At 49.1% G+C, this 26,496-nt stretch overlaps 1 protein-coding gene across 1 annotated transcript; it reads left to right on the forward strand.

The window, feature by feature from the left end:
* Positions 1-682: 682 nt before the first annotated feature.
* Positions 683-25,649, forward strand: UBQLN4 (ubiquilin 4). The gene is made up of 11 exons (XM_053604976.1): positions 683-885; positions 2,735-2,886; positions 3,254-3,474; positions 4,301-4,563; positions 7,241-7,399; positions 17,771-17,996; positions 19,302-19,441; positions 20,908-20,991; positions 21,134-21,249; positions 21,441-21,627; positions 23,966-25,649. Exons 1-11 carry the CDS (start codon positions 778-780, stop codon positions 24,116-24,118), a joined length of 1,809 nt encoding a protein of 602 aa, XP_053460951.1. The 5' UTR covers positions 683-777; the 3' UTR covers positions 24,119-25,649.
* Positions 25,650-26,496: the final 847 nt, after the last annotated feature.

Raw genomic sequence — 26,496 nt, forward strand, 5'->3', positions numbered from 1 at the left:
TGGAGAGGAACGTCATCATGCCCGTTTGGCAGTCTACGATTCAATAAGAATTAAATTGCTCGAATTTGTCAGGCACATCTTTTGGGTGTTTTCAAAACTGTTTCTCGTTACGCACAATTCTGTGAGATGAAGCGGGAGGTGCTATTATTTTGAGAGACCACAGCTCAGAAAGGCCACGCGGGCAAACGCAGGGCTCTGGACCGCACTTACTAGACCAGGCCACGGCCCTCAAAGGAACCGGGTCAGTCCTAGAGGTGAGATCTGAAGTAGACGCAGGGCGGCGGGAAAACCCAACCTCTAAGTTCGGAGGGGCCGCGGACCTGGGAGCGACTTGGGCCTCCTAAGAAAGACCAAGTTATCACAGGCAGGCAGATAAAGCGGCAGCACAGAAAGTCCTTTGTCCCAGAGCCGGGAGTTAACAGAGGAGGGGGCGGGGAGGCTAGGCCCGAGGGGATAGCGGCTCCAGCCCACTAGGATGCTCCCGGCCCCCGCCACGAGGGACACACCCTCCCCGCGTAGGGCGCCTCGACAGCACCGCCCCGCGAGACCCCTAGGGGGCTCGGGACCCGGGCTCAGCCCTGGGCGGCCCCCGCTGCAGTGGCCCCCCCAGTCCGCCCGGGGCGCTGTGGCTGCGGCTGGTCCGGAGGGGGCGGCGAAGCCTAGGGAAGGGAGGGGGGGAGAAAGGGGAGTGTTGGAGGCGCCAGAGCCGAGCTGGGCCGGCTAGGCGGGCTGGGAGGAGGAGCCGGGCGGGCTGGCGGGCGGCCGGGTGGCGGCGGCATGGCGGAGCCGAGCGCGGCCGAGACGAGGCCCCCCATTCGGGTCACCGTCAAGACCCCCAAAGACAAGGAGGAGATTGTGATCTGTGACAGAGCCTCGGTCAAGGAGGTAGTACGACTGGCTGGGAGGCGGGGGTAGCGCGAAGGAGGGATGTATGAAGAAATGGGGGCCTCGGTGACGCTCTGGTGTCCCGGAGGGCCCCTGGGCAGGAGCGGGGGCCCGCTGGGACTCGGCGAAGCTGGAGGGGCGGACAGGCGGATGGGGGCCACCTTCCGAGGGTAGATCTGGGGAACATGGCGCGTGTTGGGGGGCGGGTTTTGCCTATCCGCCAGGGCTGGGGGCGTGGTGGAGCACAGGAGGGAACACCTTGTGCAGGGGAGCCGGGAGAACGGTGGGTTGGAGGGGAGCATGCAGAGTAGGGGTCCTGGGCAAGGTGCGGACCCGGAAAATGGTGTAGGGGTAGCGGGGGAGGATTCCCTTCAGCCTAGATCTGTAAACGAAGTGGTTACATTTGCGTCTCAGTTCTTGGGAGATCTACCGGTGTGCAGTAGGTGCTCAATAAAATTGTGTTGAATGAGTGAAGGAGGACTCTTGGTTGGGTTCTTCACTCACTCCCTGAGGCTGCTCCAGAATTTCACAGAGGCGAGGCTTGAGGTGGGGAATCTGGTTGGAAGATCTGGGGCTGCATTTGCTTAACAAGTGCGCTGTTTAATTAGAGTGTGCATTTCCTTTTGTTTTGTTTTGGAAGGGCTGATAGAATTCAAGGGCTCTAACTCTCCCCAAGCAAGCCCTTGGCGCCATTACTGCTCCCTCCTCAACCACAAAAAAATAACTAAATTTTAAAGTTTAAATTTAGTTATTTTAAACTTATTTTAAAGTACAGTGCAGGATACTCTGCGCTGTACTCTGCAAAGCTGAATTTGAAAACAGTTCTCATTGAGAGGCAGCATGCCTGGTTAAAAGCCTGGACTTTGGTGTTAAGACCTGTTACTTAACCTGTCTGTTCGACCATTTTCTCATCTTTATTTTATTTTATTTATGTTTTTTGAGACAGAGTCTCACTTTGTCACCTCCCAGTAGAGTGCTATGGCATCCCATTTCACAGCAACCTCAGACTCTTGGGCTCAAGAGTGGGGGGATTCTCTTGCCTCAGCCTCCCAAGTAACTGGGACTTCAGGCACCTGCCACAACACCTGGCTATTTTTAGAGATGAGGTCTTGCTCTGGCTCAGGCTGGTCTGGGATCTGTGAGCTCAGGCCATCCACCCACCTTGGCCTCCCAGAGTGCTAGGATTACAGGTGTGAGCCACCACTCTGGGTCCATTTTCTCATCTTTAAAAGGGAGATAATAATATACTAGACCCTTAACTAATGAATAGTGCTCAGTAACTAGGATCTTGCTTGAGGTGGTTGTTGTTATGAGAACACTGGGAATAGAGAGGAGAGAGATTTGGGTCTGAGAAGAGAAGGCTAAAGGGAGAGAGGGCCTGGGTCCAAGGTTGTTGATGGAGCTGGGATGTGGAGGGCTGCTGAGGCAGTACCCTTACAGGGAACTAGGTGGAGGAACTGAAGCTGGTGGCAGATAGCAGCAAGATATGTTTAAGGTGGGAGAATATTGGATGAAGCTGAAAGAAGAGCCTCATACTGGTCCATCTCCTTGGTTAAGAAAGGAGATGCTAGCTGGGCACTATATAGCTCAGTAGTTAGAGTTCCAGCCCTGCAAGCCAGGGGGGCAGCAAATTTGAACCTTGCCTGGGCCTGATTAAGATGGGGAAAAAAAGAAAGAAAGAAGAAAGGGGATGCTTATTGCATCTGGAGGGATAGAGTTGAGACTGCAGAAAGGTCTTCCATGACTAGAGATGGGAGCAAGAGAATGCTGAGGCTCTTAAAGAAGAGGCAGGGTCCCTGATGAATGGATACTAGCAGTCTCCACAGTGACCTCTGCCTCTTCATCACAGTTCAAAGAGGAAATCTCCCGGAAGTTTAAGGCTCAGCAGGATCAACTAGTCCTGATCTTCGCAGGCAAGATCCTCAAGGATGGGGACACACTGAATCAGCATGGAATCAAGGATGGGCTCACTGTCCATCTGGTTATCAAGACCCCTCAGAAGTAAGTTCAGGAGAGGAGAAGACCCAGCTCCCCCATGTGATGCTTTCTCACTCCTTGTTCCACTGTACCTAGAGGGCCTGCCTAGGTCCAAGTCCAGGGAGGTGGCTTCTGGGTGGATATGATATCATCTCCTGGGGTAGGGAACCTGACTTACCACTCCCAGAATAGCCTGAAGACATATGACCCTGGCTTCTTTCTCCCTCTCCCTGGATTACTGACTGCCCACCAGCATCACCCGACCCCAGCCTTGAGGTTGCTCAGGAGTGGCTTGGGTTAGCCAGTAGTTGCCCAGCACTTAGAAATCACTGTGGTATCTTCCCTTTTCTTGTGCTCATTCCAACTAAGATTCTTCTTTCTCTGTTCTCAGGGCTCAAGATCCAGCTATCGCCACTGCTTCTTCCCCCTCCACTCCTGACCCTGCCTCAGCACCCTGCACCACACCTGCTTCACCCACCACCCCTGCCCAGCCTTCCACCTCTGGCAGTGCTACTTCAGATGCTGGCAGTGGAAGCCGGAGGAGCAGTGGAGGAGGTCCCTCCCCTCCAGCTGCTGGGGAGGGACCTCCCAGTGCTACTGCATCCATACTCTGTAAGCCAGCAGGGAGAATAGCACAATCTTATATGGTGCTGGGCAGAGGGGGAGAGCCAAGAAGAGGGAGAAACATTGGCCCCTGCTCCTGGTCTGATGGGGACAGGGAACCTTTCCACATAAGGTTCCAGTCTTTGGTACTTGAGCAGAGCTGGGGAAGAAACCAGCCTGTGAGGACTCCCCAGAGAAGGGGAGTTAACATAGTTGTGTTAGGAGAGTGAGAGCAGAATTGGGGCTGGAGGTGTGGAGAACCCTGATTGAGTGAGGAGATTAGTAGACCTGTGAGTTGTAGCATAGTGGTTCTGGCACCAGCCACATACACTCAAGCTGGTGGGTTCAAACCTGGCCCGGGCCAGTTCAACAACAATGATAACTGCAACAAAAAATAGCCAGGTGTTGTGGTAGGCGCCTGTAGTCCCAGCTACTTGGGAGGCTGAGGCAAGAGAATTGCTTAAGCCCGAGAGTTTGAGGTTGCTGTGAGCTGTAATGCCATGGCACTCCGAGGATGACATACTGAAACTCTGTCTCAAAAGAAAAAAAAAAGACCTGTGAGTATAAGGAAAAGGTGATCCAACAGTAGGCAGATGGGAGCATTTACTCACTTAAATTAGTAAGGCCATCACTGTTGCCTTCTCTCTGCCTAGTTCTGCCTGGCTTACCCTCTGCCATCAGAGAAGTCTCAGTCTAATGGGCTCACATCTCTGCCAACAGCAGCTGTGGGAGTGATTGGAAGAGGGAGTAGTTGGGGCCATCTTGGATTCAGTGGCTCTGGCTAGGTGAGGGAAGTGCTCTTGTGGCAGACTGTGACCCTGCTCCCTCCTCACAGCTGGCTTTGGGGGCATCCTGGGGCTGGGCAGCCTGGGCCTGGGCTCTGCCAACTTCATGGAGCTGCAGCAGCAAATGCAGAGGCAGCTGATGTCCAACCCTGAGATGCTGTCACAGATCATGGAGAATCCCCTGGTCCAGGATATGATGTCTAACCCTGACCTGATGCGTCACATGATCATGGCTAACCCCCAGATGCAGCAGCTGATGGAGCGGAACCCTGAGATCAGCCACATGCTCAACAACCCTGAGCTCATGAGGCAGGTGGGTATGAGGGAAGGCTGGATGGGGGAGGATACCTGGCACCCAGCCTGGCCCTGCCCTTTGCTATCATATCCCACATTAATTTGCTCATTCATTTATTCATTCATTCAGTAGCTGTGTTTAGAACACTGGGCGTATAGTAATGAAAAGACTAGCTTTTCAGGAATTCCTGGTGTCAGAGGGAAGTGGGACAAGTAAATAGGCAACTAATTATAATACCATGCGTTCAGTGCTATCATAAGAGTAATCACAGGATCTGGGAGCATAAAGGCTCCTGCCCTACCCTGGGGCTTAGAGGATGCCTTCTGGAGGAAGTGTCATCAAACCGAGATCCAAAGAAAGAAGACAATGAGCCAGGAGGAGAAAAAGGAAATAGTGTTCAGGGCCAAGGGATGGCAAGTGCAAAGGCCTGGAAGTAGAAGTAAGGTATTTGGGGAGTGTTATGTCTCAGCAGGGCCCGGTGGGGGAGGGAGACCCATGGCAGACCATTTTGGTGTTAGTTTGCAAGCGCCATTTCAAGGTCCACTCCACCAATGGAAACAGATCAATGACCTCCCCAGCAAAGCTATGAGCACCAGTGCTGGCCTCACTGGAAGGATTCAATTTTGTAAGGGTAAGGACTTTTGAGCTTTTTGGTGACTGTCTCGAACAGTGCCTGGTACACAGTAGTGATGCCTGTAATCCTAGCACTCTGGGAAGCTGAGGCAAGGAGATTGCTTGAGTGAGGCCAGGGGTTTGAGACTAGCCTGAGCAACATAGCAAGACATTATCTCTACAAACAACAGACAAAATTAGCTGGGTATTGTGTTGGGTACCTGTAGTCCCAGGTACTTGGGAAGCTGACACAGGAGGATCACTTAAGGCCAGGAGTTTAAGGTTGCTGTGAGCTATGATGATGCCACAGCACTCTAGCCTGGGCAATAAAGTGAGATTTTATCTCCAAAACAAACAAACAAACAAAGAAGAAAGAAGACAAGAAAACAGATGAGAATCTTGTGAAACTGGGTGTATCTGTCTGTAAAGGTATCTTAGATGAGGGACATGTGGAGCAGATTTGGCAAGAAGGAGAGGGAAAGTGTTCCAGTTTGGGAGGGAACAAGTAGATACACTCATTTTTTTTTTTTTTTTTTTTTTTGTAGAGACAGAATCTCACTTTATGGCCCTCGATAGAGTGCCATGGCATCACACAGCTCACAGCAACCTCCAACTCCCGGGCTTAAGCGATTCTCTTGCCTCAGCCTCCCGAGTAGCTGGGACCACAGGTGCCCGCCACAACGCCCAGCTATTTTTTGGTTGCAGTTCAGCCGGGGCCAGGTTTGAACTCGCCACTCTGGGTATATGGGGCCGGCGCCCTACCAACTGAGCCACAGGCACCGCCCCACTCATTTTTTTCTATCATGAACTCCCCTGGGATTGACACAGATTACTCTTATTTTTTTTTCTATTCTTTTTTCACATTATCTAATTTTATTTTTTTTATTAGATCATAGCTGTGTACATTAATGCGATCATGGGGCACCATACACTGGTGATTACTCCTTATTGATAATGAATCATTGGCTCCAAAGAAGAAAGTACCCCTCCTCAGTGTTTCTCAAGATTTAGCCAGACTCAAGACCTGGAGGTGGCTGGTTGGAGGGTGTGGGTAGCATTGTTCCAGCTTGAGTCCTTTCCCTTCCCAATTCATACAGGTGTCCTCAGACTTTTTTTTTTTTATTGTTTTTTTTTGTAGAGACAGAGTCTCACTTTATGGCCCTCGGGTAGAGTGCCGTGGCCTCACACAGCTCACAGCAACCTCCAGCTCCTGGGCTTAAGCGATTCTCCTGGCTCAGCCTCCCGAGTAGCTGGGACTACAGGCGCCTGCCACAACACCCGGCTATTTTTTGGTTGCAGTTTAGCTGGGGCCGGGTTTGAACCCACCACCCTCGGTATATGGGGCCGGCGCCTTACCGACTGAGCCACAGGCACCGCCCGTCCTCAGACTTTTTAAACAAGGGGCCAGTTCACTGTTCCTCAGACCGTTGGAGGGCCGGACTATAGTTTTTAAAAAAAAAACTATGAACAAATTCCTATGCACACTGCACATATCTTATTTCGAAGTAAAAAAACGAAATGGGAACAAATACAATCACACCGCCTCATGTGGCCTGTGGGGTGCAGTTTGAGGACCCCTGAGTAGGATCCCAGTATGGTTTTGGTTAGACAGACCAACCTGGCCTTGAAACCTGTCTCTACCTCTAGCTGACTGTGTCCGAAGGCAGCAAGTCAACTAATACCTAGACCTATTAGAAAAATAGGGACAGAAATACCTACCTTGGATAGTTATGCGAATTACATGACTTGAGTTCTGTAATGAGTTGGCCCAATTTCCATATGTATTAGGTGCTCAGTAGGTGTTAATTTTTTTTTCTACCACCATTCTCCCGGGTCAATTTCTTTGTGCTCCCTGGTACTTCTTTGGACTGCCTGAACATTGTCCTCCACTAGAAGAAGACAACCAAATACCCATGGGAGGCAGGATTGGAGCCAATATTATAACAGAGCTAGGAAGGCCAGTTCACTCTATTCCTGGCCACTGACTCAGACACCCTCTCAGGGCCCACACCCTCTCAGGGCCCACCCTTTTCCCAGCTTGGTGCTCCCTCCAGGGCTCATCCTATCTCTCTCCCTTTATCAGACAATGGAGCTTGCTCGGAATCCAGCCATGATGCAAGAGATGATGCGGAACCAGGACCGAGCCCTGAGCAACCTCGAGAGCATCCCTGGAGGGTATAATGCCCTCCGCCGAATGTACACAGACATCCAGGAGCCCATGTTCAGTGCTGCCCGGGAACAGGTGGGGCCAGGGGCTGGAAGAGGAGTAGGGGCTGTCTGGGCTCAAGATTCCCTGCCCCAAACCCAGGCAACTATGGTCTACTCTTTTTCTTCCTCAGCACCCTCAGGGGTGGGCCTGGGCTTGAAGGTAATCCTCAGCAGTTATATCCAGGGTGGTCCAACTTGGCAGGGACAGAGGCATGAGGATGGGAAGTGGGTGGGATATAGTATCCAAGGGACTTGACATCATCCTTACAAACTTCTCACACTAGGGGCTTAAAGGTTATGTAGCAGGCCTGGGGTCAAACATCAACTCTAGTACAGCATGACTCAAATGTGGTCCATGGGTCACCTGCATCAGGATCACTTGGGAAGCTTGTTAATAATGAGAGTCCCGGGCAGCGCCTGTGGCTCAGTGAGTGGGGCGCCGGCCCCATATGCCAAGGGTGGCAGGTTCGGACCCAGCCCCGGCCAAACTGCAACGGAAAAATAGCCAGGCGTTGTGGCGCGCGCCTGTGGTCCCAGCTGCTCAGGAGGCTGAGGCAAGAGAATCACGTGAGCCCAGGAGTTAGAGGTTGCTGTGAGCCGTGTGACGCCACGGCACTCTGCCCGAGGGCGGTACAGTGAGACTCTGTCTCTACAAAAAAAAATAATAATAATAATGAGCGTCCCAATCCCCACCTTTGAGCTGCTTAATTTTTTTCTTTATTATTTATTTATTTATTCATTTATTTTATTTTTATTTATTTATTTATTTATTTATTTACTTGAGACAGAGTCTCACATATTAACCCTCGGTAGAGTGCTGTGGTGTCACAGCTCATAGAAACCTCCAAATTCTTGGACTTAGGCAATTCTCTTGCCTTAGCCTCCCAAGTAGCTGGGTATTTTTTATTATTTTTAGAGACAGAGTCTCACTTTGTTGCCCTCAGTAGAGTGCGGTGGTGTCACAGCTCACAGCAACCTCCAGCTCTTGGGCTTCGGTGATTCTCTTGTCTCAGCCTCCCACGTAGCTGGGACTACAGGTACCCACCACAACGCCTGGCTATTTTTTGTTGCAGTTTGGCCAGGGCCGGGTTCCAACCCACCACCCTCGGTATATGGGGCTGGCGCCTAACTCACTGAGCCACAGGTGCCACCCTGAGCTACTTACTGGGTCAATCTCTGGGGTCAGGCCCCAGGATTATGTACTTTTTAAAAAGCTTTATGAATTCTATCCCCATATACAAAAAATATAGATAAAAATATAGCATTCTCTTGGCTGGGTGGCCATATCTCAGTGGTTAGGGTGCTGGCTACATATACTGGAGCTGGTGAGTTCCAACCCGGCCCAGGCCTGTTAAACAACAATGACAACTACAACAAAAAAATAGCTGGGCATTGTGGTGGGTGCCTGTAGTCCTAGCTACATGGGAAGCTGAGGCAAGAGAATTGCTTAAGCCTAAGAGTTTGAGGTTGCTGTGAGCTATGATTCTACAGCACTCTACCGAGAGCAGATTCTGTCTCAAAAAAAAAAAAAATTTATATATAACATTTTCATGTATCTTTGTTGCCATGTATAATTTAAATGCTTTTTTACTGTTGTTGAGACAGAGTCTCAAGCTGTCGCCCTGGGTAGAATGCTGTGGCTTCATAACTCACAGCACCCTCCAACTCTTGGGCTTAAGTGATCCTCTTGCCTGAGTATTTTTATTTCTCTTTTTTTAGTAGAGGCAGGGTCTCCCTCTTGCTCAGGCTGGTCTCAAACACATGTACTCAAGCTGTCTACCCATCTCACCCTCCCCAAGTGCTAGGATTTCAGGCCTAGCCACCATGCCAGGCTTAAGTGCCTTTTTTAGTTCCTTTTTAAAATTTAATTTTATATTAAACACATTATACAAATATATGTTTCAAAATTCAGAAGTTACACAAAGCAGCCAGGCACCATGGCTCACACCTATAATCCTAGCATTCTAGGAGTCCGAGGTGGGTGGATCTCTTGAGCTCAGGGATTCAAAACTAGCCTGAGCAAGAGCCATCCACTGTCCCTACAAAAAATAAAAATTAGCCAGGTGTGGTGGTGCGCAACTATATTTCTAGCTTCTTAGGAGGCTGAAGCAGGAGGAATACTTGAGCCCAGGAATTCAAGGTTGCAATGAGCTATGATTATGCTATTACACTGTAGCCTGAGTCACAGAGCAAGACTCTCAAAAAAAAAAAAAAGTTGAAGAAGTATACAAAAAGGTTTCTAAAAACTATGGGAAAGTCAGCTACTCAGGAGGCCGAGGCAAGAGAATAGCTTAAGCCCAAGAGTTTGAGGGTACTGTAAGCTGTGATGCCACAGCACTCTACAGGGAGGGCGGCAAAGTTAGACTGTGTCTCTAAATAAATAAAATAAAATAAACTATGGGAAAGTAAGGTATATAATCACAAGAAGGTATATAAAAATGATCCCTCTATTTCCATCTCCCAACCACCTCTTCTATATCCCATTAGTAACTAATATTGCTAGTATTTACTATATTTTTCTCTTTCTTTCTTTTTTTATTTTTTATTTTAGAGACAGAGTCTCACTTTGTCACCCTTGGTAGAGTGCTGTGGTGTCACAGCTCACAGCAACTTCAAACTCTTGGGCTCAAGCAATTCTGTTGTCTCAGCCTCCCGAGTAGCTGGGACTACAAGCACCTGCCACAACGCAGGGGGGCTCTTGCTCTGGCTCAGGCTGGTCTCAAACTTGTGAGCTCAGGCAATCCACTGGCCTCGGCATCCCAGAGTGCTAGGATTACAGGGGTGTGAACCACCACACCCAGTTTTTTTCTTTTCCTTTCTTTTTTTTTAAGTATTATTGATTGATTTTTTCTTTCTAGATAGAATGAACAAATTTTTGTTTCTCTCTCAAAAGAGAAATTTTTGTTTCTCAAAAGAGAAACAAAAATTGTTTGTTTTTGAGGCAGAGTCTCACTTTGTCACCCTCAGTAGAATGCTGTGGCATCATAGCTCACAACAACCTCAAACTCTTGGGCACAAGGGAACCTCTTGCCTTAGCCTCCTGAGTAGCTGGGGGTACAGGCCCCCACCACAACACCTGGCTATTTTTAGAGATAGGGTCTCACTCTTGCTCAGGCTGGTCTTGAACTCTTAAGCTCAGCCTCCTAGAGTGCTAGGATTACAGATGCAAGCCACCAAGCTGGCCTCTTCTTTCTTTTTTGGGGGGTGGGGGAGGGGATAGAGTCTTCACTCTGTTGCCTGAGTAGAGTGCTATGGTGTCATAGCTTGCAGCAGTCTCAAACTCTTGGGCTCAAATAATCCTCCTGCGGCAGCTTCCGGAGTAGCTGGGACTACAAGCACCACAACACCAGGCTCATTTTTCTATATTTATTTATTTTTATTATTATTATTATTTTTTTGCAATTTTTGGCTGGGGCTGGGTTTGAACCCGCCACCTCCGGCATATGGGGCCTGCGCCTACTCCTTTGAGCAACAGGCACCTCCTCATTTTTCTATTTTTAGTAGAGACAGTCTTGCTCAGGCTAGTCTGGAACTCCTCAGCTCAAAAAAACCACCTGCCTCAGCCTCCCAGAGTGCTAGGATTATAGGCATGAGGCAATACTCTTGCCTAAGCCTCTGGACTAGCTGGGACTACAGGTATGTGGCTGCCCCCCCCCTTTTTTTTTTGACAGTCTCACCCTGTTGCACAGGTTAGAATACCATGTTATCAGCCTACCTCACAGCAGCCTCAAACACTTGGGCTCAAACAGTCTCCTGCCTCAGCCACCGAAGTAGGACTACAGGTGCCTGCTACCATGCCTGCTAATTTTTTTTTTTTTTTTTCTATTTTTAGTAGAGACAGGGTCTCACTCTTTTGCTCAGGCTGGTCTCAAACTCCTGAGCTTAAGTGCTTCCCCTTCATTGGCCTCCTAGAGTGCTAGGATTACAATTGTGAGCCAGTGCACCCAGCCAGTTTTTTCTTTTATTAATGATATTGGTGTCATGTCGAAGTAATCTTTGCCTAACCCAAGGTCACAAAGTTTGTTTTTTTTTTTGTAGAGACCGAGTTTCACTGTACCGCCCTCGGTAGAGTGCCGTGGCGCCACACGGCTCACAGCAACCTCTAACTCTTGGGCTTACACGATTCTCTTGCCTCAGACTCCCGAGCAGCTGGGACTACAGGCGCCCGCCACAACGCCCGGCTATTTTTTTGTTGCAGTTTGGCCAGGGCTGGGTTTGAACGCGCCACCCTCGGCATATGGGGCTGGCGCCCTACTCACTGAGCCACAGGCGCAGCCCCAAAATTTTGTTTTTAATTTCATAATATTATGGGGGTACATTTTGTGTATTTTTCTAGATATATAAGAGAGTTTTACCCTTCAAGTAACCCCTCTCAAATACTATTTTTCTTTCTCTTTCCAGAGGTAACTACTATCCTAAAGTTAGTGTTTATCATTCTGATTGTTTTATTTATTTGAGACAGGGTCTTGCTCTGTTGCCCAGGTTGGAGAATAGTGGTATTGTCATAGCTCACTGCAGCCTTAAACTTCTGGGCTCAAGCAATACTCTTGCCTAAGCCTCTGTACTAGCTGGGATTACAGGCACATTTTTTCTTTTTTAGACTCACTATGGCACCCTTGGTAGAATGCCATGGTGTCACAGCTCACAGCAACCTCAAACTCTTGGGCTTAAGTAATTATCTTGCCTCAGCCTCCCAGGTAGCTGGGATTACAGGTGCCCGCCACAACGCCGGGCTATTTCTTTTTTGTTGCAATTGTCATTGCTGTTTAGCTGGCCCAGGCTGGGTTTGAACCTGCCAGCCTTGGTGTATGTGGCCAGCGCCCTTCCCACTGAGTTATGGGGACTGCGCTAATTTTTTTATTTTTTATAGAGATGGGGTCTCACTGTGTTGCTCTGGCTGGTCTTAAACTCCTGAGCTGAAGCAGTCTCCTGCCTCAACCTCCCAGAGTGCTAGGATTATAACGTCTACTAGGCACTGTGCGAAGTTGAGATTCCTCTATTATCTATGTATATACCTATGAACATCTCTAGTAATGTTTTGCATATTTTTAAACCTTATAGAAGTGATACCATGCTATTCATATCATTTTAACCTCTCTTTTTTTTTTTTTTGAGACAGTGTCTCACTCGCCCTGGGTAGAGTTCCGTGGTATCAGAGCTTACAGCAACCTCCAACTCTTGGGCTTAAGCGATTCTCTTACCTCAGCCTCCTAAGTAGCTGAGACTACAGGCATCCACCATAACAGCCAGCCATTTTTGGGGGTTGTAGTTGTCATTGTTGTTTGCAGGCCCAGGCTGGATTCGAACCCACTAGCTTCATGTATGTGGCTGACGTCCTAGCTACTAGCTAACAGGTGCTGAGCCTAACCTGCATCTTTTAAACAACCTTTTAAAAATGTTTTATTGAAGAATAATGTAACTACCAAAAAGTGCCCAAATCATCACCGTACAGTTTTGGTATCTTGTAGAGTGACTCTTAACCTTATTCTTCAACATCATCATGGTGGTTATTAGCATTGTTTTTATAAATTGCTTGTAGGGATCAACTATGAATTTTTAAGGGAATTTTTGTATTTTAAGTATTTATTTGTTTTTTTTTATTTATTTATTTATTTATTTATTTGAGACAGTCTCACTTTGTTGCCCCTGATAGAGTGCCTTGGTGTCATAGCTCACTGCAACCTCAAATTCTTGGGCTCAAGTAATTCTCTTGCCTCAGCCTCCCAACTAACTGGGATTACAGATGCCTGCATGCGCTTGGCTATTTTTAGAGATGAGGTTTTGCTCTGGTTCAGGCTGGTCTCTAACTCCTAAGCTCAGGCAATCCACCTGCCTCGGCCTGCCAGAGTGCTGGGATTATAGGCATGAACCACCACATCTAGCCTTATTAAAGTATTTAATAGAAATTTTTTTATCCAAGTACTGTATGCATCTATTTAAAAAATTTAAATATGGGCTCGGCGCCTGTAGCTCAGCGGCTAGGGTGCCAGCTACATATACCAGAGCTGATGGGTTTGAATCCAGCCCGGGCCTGCCAAACAGCAGTGACAACCACAATCAAAAAATAGCCGGGTGTTGTGCCAGTCGCCTGTAGTCTCAGCTACTAGGGAGGCTGAGGCAAGAGAATTGCTTAAGCCCAAGAGTTGGAGGTTGCTATGAACTGTGATGCCACAGCACTCCACCCAGGGTGACATAGTGAGACTCTGTCTCAAAGAAAAAAAAAAAAATTTAAACATGGGCAGCGCCCGTAGCTCAGTGGGCAGGGCACCAGTCACATACACCCAGGCTGGCGGGTTTGAACCCTGCCCAGGACAGCTAAACAACAATGACAAGTGCAACAAAAAAATAGCCAGATGTTGTGACGGGCACCTGTAGTCCTAGCTACTTGGGAGGCTGAGGCAAGAGAATCACTTAAGCCCGAGAGTCTGAAATTGCTGTGAGCTGTGACACCATGGCACGGCACTCTACCCAGGACGACAACAGTGAGACTCTGTCTCAAAAAAAAAAAAAATTTAAATGTGAGCCAGACATGATGGCTCATGCCTATATTCCTGTTACTTTAGGAGCCAAGATGGGAGGATCACTCGAGACCAGGTGTTCGACAACAGCCTAAATAACATAGTAAGACCCCATCTTTGGCTCGGCACCTATAGCTCAAGTGGCTAAGGCGCCAGCCACATACATCAGAGCTGGTGGATCCAGCCCAGGTCTGCCAGACAGCAATGACAACTGCAACCAAAAAATAGCCGGGTGTTGTGGCGGGTACCTGTAGTCCCAGCTACTTGGGAGGCTGAGGCAAGAGAAGTGCTTAAGCCTGGGAGTTGGAGGTTGCTGTGAGCTGTGATGCCACAGCACACTACCCAGGGCAACAGCTTGAGGCTGTATCTCAGGGGTCCTCAAACTGCGGCCCGCAGGCCACATGAGGCGGTGTGATTGTATTTGTTCCCATTTTGTTTTTTTTACTTAAAATAAGATATGTGCAGTGTGCATAGGAATTTGTTCATAGTTTTTTTTTTAAACTATAGTCCAGCCCTCCAATGGTCTGAGGGACAGTGAAGTGGTCCCCTGTTTAAAAAGTTTGAGGACGCCTGCTCTCAAAAAAAAAAAAAAAAAGACCCCATCTCTATCACCACAAAAAAAAAAGTGTTTAAAAAAATTAGCTAGGCAGGGCGGCACCTGTGGCTCAGTGAGTAGGGCACCAGCCCCATATACCAAGGGTGGCGAGTTCAAACCTGTCCCTGGCCAAACTGCAACAAAAAATAGCCAGGCATTGTGGCGGGCATCTGTAGTCCCAGCTACTTGGGAGGCTGTGGCAAGAGAATCGCCTAAGCCCAAGAGCTGGAGGTTGCACGCAGTGGTACTCTACAGAGGGCAACAAAGTGAGACTCTTGTCTCAAAAAAGAAAAAAAAATTAGCTAGGCATCATTGCATGCACCTGTAGTCTTAGCTACTTAGGAAGCTGAGGTGGAAGGATAGCATTAGCCTAGGAATTGGAAACTGCAGTGAGCTATAATTGTACCACTGTATTCCAGCCTGGGTGACAGCAAAACACTTTCTCGATTAAAAAAAAAACAAACAAGGACAGTGCCTATGGCTCAGTGAGCGGGCGCCTGCCCCATATTCTGAGGGTGGTGGGTTCAAACCCGGCCCTGGCCAAACTGCCACAAAAATAGCTGGGCACTGTGGAGGGCACCTGTAGTCCCAGCTACTTGGGAGGCTGAGGCAAGAGAATCACTTAAGCCCAAGAGCTGGAGGTTACTGTGAGCTATGACGTTACAGCACTCTACCAAGGGCGACTAAAAACAAACAAACAAACAAAAAAACCAGTTGTATGAACCAAAGTACTCCAGCTAATTCTGATGCATACACAGATGTGATACCACTGGTTTAGCTAAAAATAATGTAGCACTTGGCATCAACAAACCTGGATTGAGATACCTGCTCTGGCATTTCCTAGTGGTGGGATTTTAAGTGAACTGCTTAACCCCTCTGAGTGTTAGTGTCCCTGTTTTCAAAAATGGAGGTAACATGGTAGTTGTTCTCAATCTTTTTGATCTCAGGACCCCTTTATACTCTTAAAGTTTAGGGAAGGTCCTAAAGAGCTTTTGTTTGTGTGGGTTACAGCTATCAGTCAGTATTCACTGTGTCAGAAATTGAAATGAGGGAGGCTGAGGCAAGAGAATCGCTTAAGCCCAAGAGTTTGAGGTTGCTGTGAGCTGTGACGCCACGGCACTCAACCAACGGCAACATAATAAGACTCCATCTCAAAAAAAAAAACATCCAGCCAGGCGCAGTGGCTCATGCCTGTAATTCTAGCACTTGGGAAGCCAAGGCTGGTGGATTGCCTGAGCTCACGAGTTCGAGACCAGCCTGAGCTAGAGCGAGACCTGGTCTCTACTGACAATAGAAAAACTAGCCAGGTGTCATGGCAGGCACTTGTAGTCTCTGCTATGGAGGAGGTGGAGGCAAGAGGATCGCCTGTGCCCAAGCGTGTGAGGTTGCTGTGAGCTAGGCCAATGCCATAGCACTCTACCTGTCTGAAAATAAATCAATGAAATTAAAAATCCATTACAAGTTTACATAAATAACGTTCTTTTGAGAAATAACTTCATATTCTAAACAACAAAATTTAGAGGAATATAGCCTTGTTTTACATTTCGCAGATCTCTTTAATGTCTGGCTTACTACAAGACAGATGGCTTCTCAGATCTGCATTCAGTTCATTTCAGTGTCACGTGTCATGTAGCCTTCGGGAAACTCCACTGTATCCTCATGAAGTACTAAGATAAGAGCAAATTAATGTCTTAGAATTATGAAAACAGTTTTAAACCTTGCATGGGTCATAGAACCACAGTTTGAGAACTGGTGTATTAGAGGCTATTAGAAGCATTAGAATAAATGTTCAGACACATAGTAGGTACTCAATATTATTATTGTAGGTAGTTTAGGAAATGAGATTTAGTCCTTAGGGCATACCGAGAAGAACAAAGCAGGGCCCCAAACTAGAGGGGGTGAAGTGCCATACAAGTCACCAGAACAGGAAATCTGACACAGAGACTGAAACCATGGTGTGTGGAACTATGAGCCCCATTATCTGAAGAGTTACCTACCTGGTAAGGGACAAGGGACTGTCCCCTGACCTACTTCAAATAAATAGGAAAAGTGACCAGATATGAAAACCTCATGTTAAGGAGGAGCCAAGGCTGCTCAGTTATCTCCTGCTGAGGTCAAGACCACCTGGGAGCTCAGAAGAGGAAGCTGGGAGCTCTAGGGCTCTGAGGAAGTCTGAGCAAGAGAAGGGAGGTCTGGGCCTCCTTTAGCAGGCTTGGCCTGGGTGTAGCTCTGACCTGGTGCTGAAAGGTCCAGAGGGAGGAGGTTCCAGTTTGCCTTTGGGCAGCATCCCATCTTACAGGGTACAGCCCTGAGATCCTGGTCCTTCTGGGGAGAGGGGGATGGCAGGGAACTCAGTCTTGTTCAGCTAAGTAGCCAGTGTGAGGAGGTAGGCTGTGGGGCAGGAGGGAAGGAGACCTAGAGAGGGTGACTCCATCCAGAAGTGTGCCCCATGGTGGTATGCCCAAATGAACAGAGAATACCCCTAGGGGACCTGAGGAGGGAGAAAGAGGGTCTGGGCACTTAGCACTAGACCAAGGAGGCTGGCAAAACATGCTGGGCTGGGCACAGTGGCTCACACCTGTAATCCTAGCACTCTGGAAGGCCAAAGCAGGTGGATTGCCTGAGCTCACAGGTTTGAGACCATCCTGAGCAAGAGCAAGACCCCCGTCTCTAAAAATACTCGGGCGTTATGGCTGATGCCTGCAGTCCCAGCAAGTTGGGAGGCTGAGGCAAGAGAATCTCTTGAGCCCAGGAGTTTGAGCTATGACTCCATGGCATTCTACCAAGGGTGACAAAGTGAGACACAGCCTTAAAGGAAAAAAAAATTTGCTGGGCTGAAGGAGACCCCCAGGCCAGAGTGCCCATACCCATCAAGCCATTAGTTACTTACTGAGCACTTAACTAGTGTGAGGGCTGGGTGTGCAGAGGCAAATCTGACATTGTCTCTGCCCTCAGAGCTACAGGAGGACAAATATGTCTCTGTACAATGGTAAAGGTATGTGTGAAGTGCTGTGGATCACAGAGGAAGCAGCGGTTAGAGACCAAAGATTTAGAGCTTTCAGGGGAGATGGGAAGTTTACAAGTTATCTGAAATGTTCATCAGCCAGCTCCCACCTGCTGTGTGAGGTGGAGCTGTCCCTTGGGGGCAGAGAGCTGCACTGGGTACCTCCAGTCTTAGATTGCTCTCCCTTTCCTGGGGAAGGGGAGGCTGTTAGGTGAGAAGAGAGAAAGGGCCTAGCCCTTGTCCCTGATTTGTTTCAGTCCTTAACCCAAAACCTTTCCCTCCTCCCAGTTTGGCAACAATCCATTCTCTTCCCTGGCCGGGAACTCCGACAGCTCGTCCTCCCAGCCTCTGCGGACTGAGAATCGAGAGCCCCTCCCTAACCCCTGGAGCCCCTCGCCCCCCACCTCCCAGGCCCCCGGGTCCGGTGGGGAGGGCACCGGAGGATCGGGGACCAGCCAGGTGCACCCGACAGTCTCGAACCCCTTTGGGATCAATGCGGCTAGCCTGGGGTCAGGTATGTCCTAGGGTGGAAGGAGCTTAGTTGGGTCACCAGGGAAGCCCCTCTGCCCCAGGACAGAATGGGGTTCACACTGCTCCAGGATATTGAAGACAGAGGTGAGACTATTGAAGCCACAGAGAGGCTGGAGTAGTAGCCTAACCCTTCAGAAGGGGCTGTTTCTGGCCATGTCCTGATGTCCCTAGGAGTGACCTAAGTAATGGCTCATGAATAAACCTCTTAATCTGTCCACAAGCACCTCTAGTACTATCTGGTATAAATAGGTCAGACTGGTGGGGTGGGGCAGGGCAGAGAGGACAGGCAAGAATGAGGCTGGGGAAGGGCTGTGGAGTCTGCCCCATGCAGAAGCGCAGGTGGTGCACTATGCAACTCTGGGGGATACCCCCTCATGTGGACTATAGCCACACACATGGCCTTGGGGACATGTACTCTGAGGAATGTATTGACTGGGAAAGTTCCTTCCCTTCTGTGAGCTTTAGTTTCCTTGTTTATAAAATAAGGACTAGGGTGGCACTTGTGGCTCAGTGGGTAGGACACCAGCCCCATATACCGAGGGTGGCGGGTTTGAACCCAGTCCTGGCCAAACTGCAATAAAAAATAGCTGGACGTTGTGGCGAGTGCCTGTAGTCCCAGCTACTTGGGAGACTGTGGCAAGAGAAATCGCCTAAGCCCTGGAGTTGGAGGCTGCCGTGAGCTGTGATGCCACAGCATTCTACCAAGGGCAACAAAGTGAGATTCTGTCTCCAAAAAAAAAAAAATATATATATATATATATATATGAAATAAGGACTAGAATTTGATCGATGGTTTTAAAGTTGTGCTGAGTCCTTGGTGGGGGGAGTCTTCATCTCCAGGATGAGGGAGTAGCAAATGAGAAAGGCTCCAGACTTCCTACCCCGTCTCCAATCAGACCATTGACATACTGGTGTCTGAGGGAGATTTGGCTTGAGGAAAGGGTCTCTTCTGCTAAGTTTGAAAACCATTGATCTAAGTGATATTTAATCAATCCTTTGCAATTCAGACATAATCTGAGCTTGTGGCAGGAACAGTCCAGAGGGGCATAAATCAGTCCCAGTTTCTAGCTGATTTGTCCTTAGCAGACTAGATGGGAAAGGGGCCAGGCCAGAGCAGGATGAGATGACCTTGTTTAGGAAAGACTTGGACCCATGTCACAGTACTTGGGTGCCCACTGGCCATGGGCTTTCTGAGTTTGTAAACACTTGGTGTCTAAGGTAGATTAAAGTGAGGCATCTGGTTTCCATCTGGACCCTTCTCTGTTTTGTTTTTTCCTCTTTATCCTAGGGGTGTTCAACAGCCCTGAAATGCAGGCCCTTCTGCAACAGATCTCGGAGAACCCCCAGCTAATGCAGAACGTGATCTCGGCACCCTATATGCGCAGCATGATGCAGACACTTGCTCAGAACCCTGATTTTGCTGCTCAGGTATGAAGCTGGCATAGGGGCATGTTATTGGAAAGAGAGTTCCCTATATATAGGAACAGTTTCTTGTGATGGTCAAACACTCTGGGTGGGACACAGTGGCTCACGCCTGTAATCCTAACACTCTGGGAGGCCAAGGCAGGTGGATTTCTGGAGCTCAGGAGTTCTAGACAAGCCTCAGCAAGAGCGAGACCCCTTCCTTAAAAAAAATGGCTAGGCGTTGTGGCGGCCACTTGGGAGGCTGAGGCAAGAGGATCACTTGAGCCCAAGAGTTTGAGGTTGCTTTGAGCTATGACGCCACAGCACTCTACCCAGGGAGACAAAGTGAGACTCTGTCTCTAAAAAAAAAAAAATGGCGAGGGCAGTGCCTGTGGCTAAAAGGAGTAGGGCGCCAGCCCCATATGCCAGAGGTGGCGGGTTCAAACCCAGCCCCTGCCAAAAACTGCAAAAAAAAAAAAAAAGTGGGGGGGGGTGGCACCTGTGGCTCAGTGAGTAGGGCGCCGGCCCCATATACAATGGTGGTGGGTTCAAACCTGGCCCTGGCCAAACTGCAACAACAAAAAAAAATAGCTGGGTGTTGTGGCAGGCACCTGTAGTCCCAGCTACTCGGGAGGCTAAGGCAAGAGAATCGCCTAAGCCCAGGAGTTGGAGGTTGCTATGAGCTGTGTGATGCCATGGCACTCTGCCAGGGCAATAGAGTGCGACTCTGTCTCTACAGAAAAAAAAAAAAAAAGATACTCTGAAGCCATTCTGCCTGGGTTTATGCCCCAAGCTCTGCTACTTCCCAGCTGGGTGAGCTATGAAAGTTATTTAACCTCCCAGTTTCCTCATCTGTAAATGATAATAACAATGGTTCCTTCATCACAGAGTTGTGAGGATTAAATGAGTTAATACAAATAAAATGTTTAGAACATAGCATGTCACAGATGGACTTGGAAATGTTAGCTTTTTTTTTTTGATATAGTCTCACTTATTAACCCCCGGTAGAGTGCCATGCTGTCACAGCTCACAGCAACCTCCAAATCCTTGGGCTTAGGTGATTCTCTTGCCTCAGCCTCCCGAGTAGCTGGGATTATAGGCACCCGCCATGATGCCCAGCTACTTTTTTGTTGCAGTTTGGCCAGGGCTGGGTTTGAACCCACCACCCTCGGTATATGGGGTTGGCACCTTATCCACTGAACTACAGGCGCTGCCCAAATCTTAGCTTTTCTTTTCTTTTCTTTATTTTGGGACTGCAAGCATAGAGCAGAAGTTAACTGTTGTTATGCTCATCGGAGCAGCCTAACTCCTAATAACCTTCACTGCCCAGAGCATAGTTCTATTTCTTCTGGCTATCTCTCTTAGGCCTTCAGGATGCTTTCAGATCTTTGGAGAAGCTGGCCAGATTTCCATAGTGGTAGGGTTGCTGAGGGTCTGAGGGGATTCTTAGGGTGGGAACGCTTAAGGCTCCTACTCCCTTCCCCCTGCAGATGATGGTGAACGTGCCGCTCTTTGCGGGGAACCCCCAGCTGCAGGAGCAGCTCCGCCTGCAGCTGCCTGTCTTCCTACAGCAGGTGAGTGAGGAACCTGGCAGGATGGGCCCTGGAGCCAGGTGGTGGACATTGAAGTGGGGGCGGGGCCGGACTCTGGACTGCAGGTTTAGGCTGCCCCTTCTCCTGCCACTCCCATTGCCTTTCCCCTCTTATTTCCCTCCAGATGCAGAACCCAGAGTCACTGTCTGTCCTGACCAACCCCCGGGCCATGCAGGCACTGCTGCAGATCCAGCAGGGACTGCAGACTTTGCAGACTGAAGCCCCTGGGCTGGTTCCCAGGTGAGAGTGGGGACAGATGGGCAGCAAGTTTGGGCCACTCCTCCCTGCAGCTTTTCTCTGCCGCTCTCTGAGCAGCCTTTGTGTCTCTGAGGGTGTTTTCCTCTTTCCTCCAACTGCTTTTCTTCGGGATCTCACACTGCTGTGCCTTTCTTGGACACCATCTCCCATATCCTGGTCTCTCCTGCCTACAGCCTTGGCTCCTTTGGGATGTCCCGGACTCCAGCACCTTCAGCAGGCAGCAATGCTGGGGCTATTCCTGAGGCTGCCACCTCCTCGCCAGCCACACCAGCCACATCCTCCCTAGCGGGGGCTCCCAGCGCCCAGCAGCAGCTTATGCAGCAAATGATCCAGCTTCTGGCTGGAAGTGGAAACTCCCAGGTGCGTGAGCATGGGGCATGGTGCTGGGACCACCATGAGTGCCCTGGGCAGTGTCAAGGGTAACAACAAAGTGGAAGCAGCAGGGCAGGCTTTGAAGATAGCTCCTGTTCTGCCAGTTAGTGCCCTAGGGCAGGTTACCAGTTCTCTCAGTTCAGTTTATATATAAAATGTAGATGAGGCCACTGATGCAGTTACCATGTGGTGGGTGCTGTTCTGAATGCTTCGTCTATGAGAGCTCACGTGCTTACTTCTCACAGCAAGCAGCCTTATGAGAGGCTGTTATTATCTCTGTGTTACAGGCAGGAAAACTAAGGCCCAGACAGAGAAAGGGGCTCACTCATTTACTGTAGCCAGTGGGGAGTGGAGCTAAGATTCAAACCAGGTGTTCTGCCTCCAGAATTTACAATTTACCCACCATGTTATATTGCTTACTTAAACCAAAGGATCCTTTTGATAAAACAGCCCCCATCTCTGAGACTCTGGGGAGGGAGATTCTGGGAGATGAGGTGACTAAGAGTCCTGGGCCACAGAATCAATACCAAAGGGTTGGGAGGAGCAGAGAAGACATCAGTTGAGTGTTTTGTTTTAATCTTTCTGGGACCTTCATGCCTTATCTGGAAAACCCATTCAACAAAAACATGCATGTACTCAGCCCTGTGAAAGGCATATGCAGAGCTGGCCCATGACTGCCAGCCTAGGCCCAGTCTAGCCTCAACCCTGGGGGCTGCCATGAGAAGCAGTGACGCAGGGGGAGCCTTTGCATGGCACTTTGGGGGACTTGGTGGCTGACTTGTCATGTGACTCTAAGTAAATTCTTTCTTTCTTTGGATTACACCAGTGCAAGGTAGACTGTGATGGCAGGACTCCTTCTAGCTGAGGCTTTTGTTCATGATCTAGGCTCACATTAGATGTTTGCCAAGCATACTTTGGGAAACGTTTCCAAGAGATGTTTATTGGAGTGTCAAGAATGAAAATCCTTTTCTCTTGGCTCAGCATCTGTAGCTCATCGGTTTGGGTGCCAGCCACATCCGCCAGAGCTGGCGGGTTCAAATCCTGCCCTGGCCTGCTGAACAACAATGACAACTACAACCAAAAAATAGCCAGGCATTGTGGCAGGCACCTGTAGTCCCAGCTAGTTGGGAGGCTGAGGCAAGAGAATTGCTTAAGCCCACAAGTTTGAGGTTGCTGTGAGCTGTGACGCCATGGCACTCTACCCAGGACAACGTAGAGAGACTGTCTCAAAAAAAAAAAAAAAGAAAGAAAATCCTTTTCTCTTATAAATAACTGTGTTTGGTGATCAGTTAAATAAAAGTAAAGAGTTTCTTTCCTGGGAACCTTCTCTGGCCTTTAATGTGGCTGTATGTGTGCTGAGTGTCAGAAGGGATGTGCAGTTCTGTTTCTAGTATGGATCTTATTTGACCAAAGAGCGTTTGGCTCTTGGAGTGCCTATTAAAATCTCCACTGTGTTAATAGAAAGCAGTTAGTTCCAACCTCAGCTGAATGATTTAAGGAAAAAAAAATAAAGTAGGAATTTAAGCTGGCCTAGGTTTGTGAAATTTGAAATTTTAAGAAAGCTGACCTCCCGCCCTACCTTATTATCACACAGTTACTGAGTGACTTGGGACCTGGGTTTCTTTTTTTTTTTAGAGACAGGTTTCACTTTATCGCCCTTGGTAGAGTGCTGTGGCATCACAGCTCACAGCCACCTCCAATTCCTGGGCTTAGGCAATTCTCTTGCCTCAGCCTTCCGAGTAGCTGGGACTACAGGGGCCCCCCACAATGCCTGGCTATTTTTTGTTGTTGTTGTTGCGGTTTGGCCGGGGCTGGGTTTGAACCCGCCACCCTTGGTGTATGGGGTCGGTGCCCTACCCACTGAGGCACAGGCGCTGCCTGGCACCTGGGTTTCATGGGCCCTACTTGCAGCTCTCTCCTCTTCCCCACCCCACTGATTGACTCTGAGGATAGTAAAGAAGACCCACTGGTTTGTTTTGTTTTTTTTTTTTTCGTAGAGACAGAGTCTCACTGTACGGCCCTCAGTAGAGTGCCGTGGCGTCACACGGCTCACAGCAACCTCTAACTCTTGGGCTTACGCGATTCTCTTGCCTCAGCCTCCCGAGTAGCTGGGACTACAGGCGCCCGCCACAACGCCCGGCTATTTTTTTGTTGCAATTTGGCCGGGGCTGGGTTTGAACCCGCCACCCTCGGCATATGGGGCCGGTACCCTACTCACTGAGTCACAGGCGCCGCCCGAAGACCCACTGGTTTTATAAACCCTAAAATTCAGATGGGCCCCCAGGGTTGGTCCTGTGTCCACTTCACAATACCTATCCCCCTCTAGGTGCAGACGCCAGAAGTGAGATTTCAGCAGCAGCTGGAGCAGCTCAATTCCATGGGCTTCATCAATCGTGAAGCCAACCTACAGGCCCTAATTGCCACGGGAGGGGACATCAACGCAGCCATAGAGAGACTCCTGGGCTCCCAGCTCTCCTGATCCTCAATCTGTGCCTCCTACCTCTCCCTCCCTGCTCCTTTGCAGCTTGAGGTCCCTTCTGCCTTCTTCCTTATCCTCTCCAAACAGCAAGTGACTTGAGAGGAGCTGCTACATCAATAACAGGGTGTTCCGTCCTCAAGCAGAGCTACTTAAGAAGTTTTCAAGGTTTAGTTGATTGGCCCCACCTCCTTGCCCCACACAACCATTTGCAGTCTTCAGATTCCTCAGTGGCAGTGCAGAGTTGAAGTGCAGATGTGACCAATACCCTATCCAGGTCACTGGAGTGGTCCTTCACCTGTGCCATGCGGGTTTACCTTGTCTGGTTTAGTTCTGGTAACTCTCTTCCTTCTTCTCCCTCTCCCTAGCTTCACCCCGACCAATGCTAGAATTTTACACTTAGAAGGAGAGGCAGGCAAAGAGGCTGTGGCCTTCCTCTTCAGCCTGTCTGGTCCCTTCATCCTGCACTTTTTCACAGACTCCGTTGGGACTTCCAGGGTAGAAGGAAGATGCCTGTTCTCTCTGTTGGATGGAGCAGAAAAGACACAGCCCTCTAGTCGGGAATTAACAAGTCCTAGGCAAGCCAGATGGAGACTGGTGTGGAAGAGAGAATGAGATTTTAGGGGGAAGGAAATGGGGACAATGGCATGAGTTAAAGGCTTGTGATTTTGAGTTGACAGCTGGGGAGTAGAAGCTCTGATAGCTCTTTGAGGTAGGAGAGGCCTAGCAGAGCAGACTGGGGGTCTAAAGGAATTTGAATTGAAGAAAGGCTCAGTGACAGTAAGCAGTATGAACCCCAAGGCTCGTTGACCCCATTTCCTCAAACACACATGCTTATGTGCACACACACATTTCCATGGACCCAGGATCAGCTTGTGTCCCCAGGTACCAGTAATTTGAGCCCCCTCAGAAGACAGGAAGGGGGATGAGGTCTGTCTGAGCAGTGAGTTGGGCAGGGAGTGGGTTCTTCGTTGGTTTCTTTTGGGAACTCTCTCCCCCAGAGACAGTCATGTAAAGTGAAGAATAGGTAGACACACCTGCAGGAGAGCTAGCGCCCTTGGGCTTCTGGATGCTGTACCCACAGGTAGTGTGGGTCCCCTTTTTGAAGCTGTCGGATGTGACCAATACCCTATTACACTTCACTGGGGGGAATAGTATAGAGGTTTTCCCTCCAGAGACCCTGGTTGTTGGCATTCTAGCCCCTGCCCTTTTAGTTCTTCACTATTTCCCTCCAGGCTAGAAAGTTCTATTTGAGAAAGAAGAGGGTGGCGATGAAGCCTTTGATCTGGAACTGGACACTCCTTTTTGATCTTCTCTGGAGCACAGAGGAGGCTCAAACCATCTCTTCCCTCTACTACTCGGTCGAGCTGCTTGGAGGACCCCATGGCTGAGAATGTGGAGGCAGAAGGAACAGATTCTGCTCCACATGGGAGGGTCCCAAACAGTCCAGATGACGTCTGAGTGGCTTTCCCTCCCTCCCTTCCCCAATTCCCACACTGGCCTTTGTAAATAAATGGTATGGTCTTTATTGTGAGAGTGTGTTGGTTTTTATTCTGAGGAAGAAGAGGCTGGTTGAAGATGACTTCTTGTTTTTAGAAGGCATAAGATAAGATCTAGAGAAATTTGAAGTTGGGTTCAGTTACCACAGGTGTGAGGAAATATTGCAGGTTAAGGAATAACTGGTCTGGCTCGGTGCCGGTGACTCAGTGGTTAGGGTACCAGCCACATACACCAAGACAGGCGGGTTCAAACCTGGCCTGGGCCTGCTAAACAATGACAACTGCAACAACAAGAACCAAAAAAAGGCTCGGTGCCCATAGCACAATGGTTACAGCGTCAGCCACAAGCACCGAGGCTGGTGGGTTTGACCCAGCTCCAGCCAGCTAAACAGCAATGACAACTGCAACCAAAAAATAGCTAGGCATTATGGCAGGTGTCTGTAGTCCCAGCTACTTGGGAGGCTGAGGCAAGAGAATCGCTTAGGCCCAAGAGTTTGAGGTTGCTGTGAGCTGTGACACCATGGCAGTCTACCAAGGGTGACATAGTGAAACTCTGTCTCAAAAAAAAAGGCATAATTGGTCATGGGGTATCAATAAAAAGTGGTTTAGGAATGGGGAGGACTGCATTGTTTCATTCTTATCCCTAAACCATAAAATATCCGAGATCTGAGCGGTGCCTGTGGCTCAAAGGAGTAGGACGCCAGCCCCATATGCCAGAGGTGGCGGGTTCAAACCCAGCCCTGGTGAAAAACTGCAAAAAAGAAAAAAAAAATCTTGAGATCTCATCTTCCTATAAGTCAGGTCTGGGAGAGGAGTGTGTGAGGTGCTGGGACAATGCCTAAGTCATTACTACCATCCTCTTATCTTTTGGCAAGACTGCCA

This window comes from Nycticebus coucang, chromosome 10 (assembly GCF_027406575.1).
Source record: "Nycticebus coucang isolate mNycCou1 chromosome 10, mNycCou1.pri, whole genome shotgun sequence".
In the NCBI taxonomy this organism is placed as follows: domain Eukaryota; kingdom Metazoa; phylum Chordata; class Mammalia; order Primates; family Lorisidae; genus Nycticebus; species Nycticebus coucang.

Coding starts and splice junctions, on each gene's coding strand:
- UBQLN4 (XM_053604976.1), top strand. CDS start 778: ATGGCGGAGCCGAGCGCGGCCGAGACGAGGCCCCCCATTCGGGTCACC. Junction 4,564..7,240: donor ACCCTGAGCTCATGAGGCAG/GTGGGTATGAGG, acceptor TCCCTTTATCAG/ACAATGGAGCTTGCTCGGAA. Junction 7,400..17,770: donor TCAGTGCTGCCCGGGAACAG/GTGGGGCCAGGG, acceptor CCCTCCTCCCAG/TTTGGCAACAATCCATTCTC.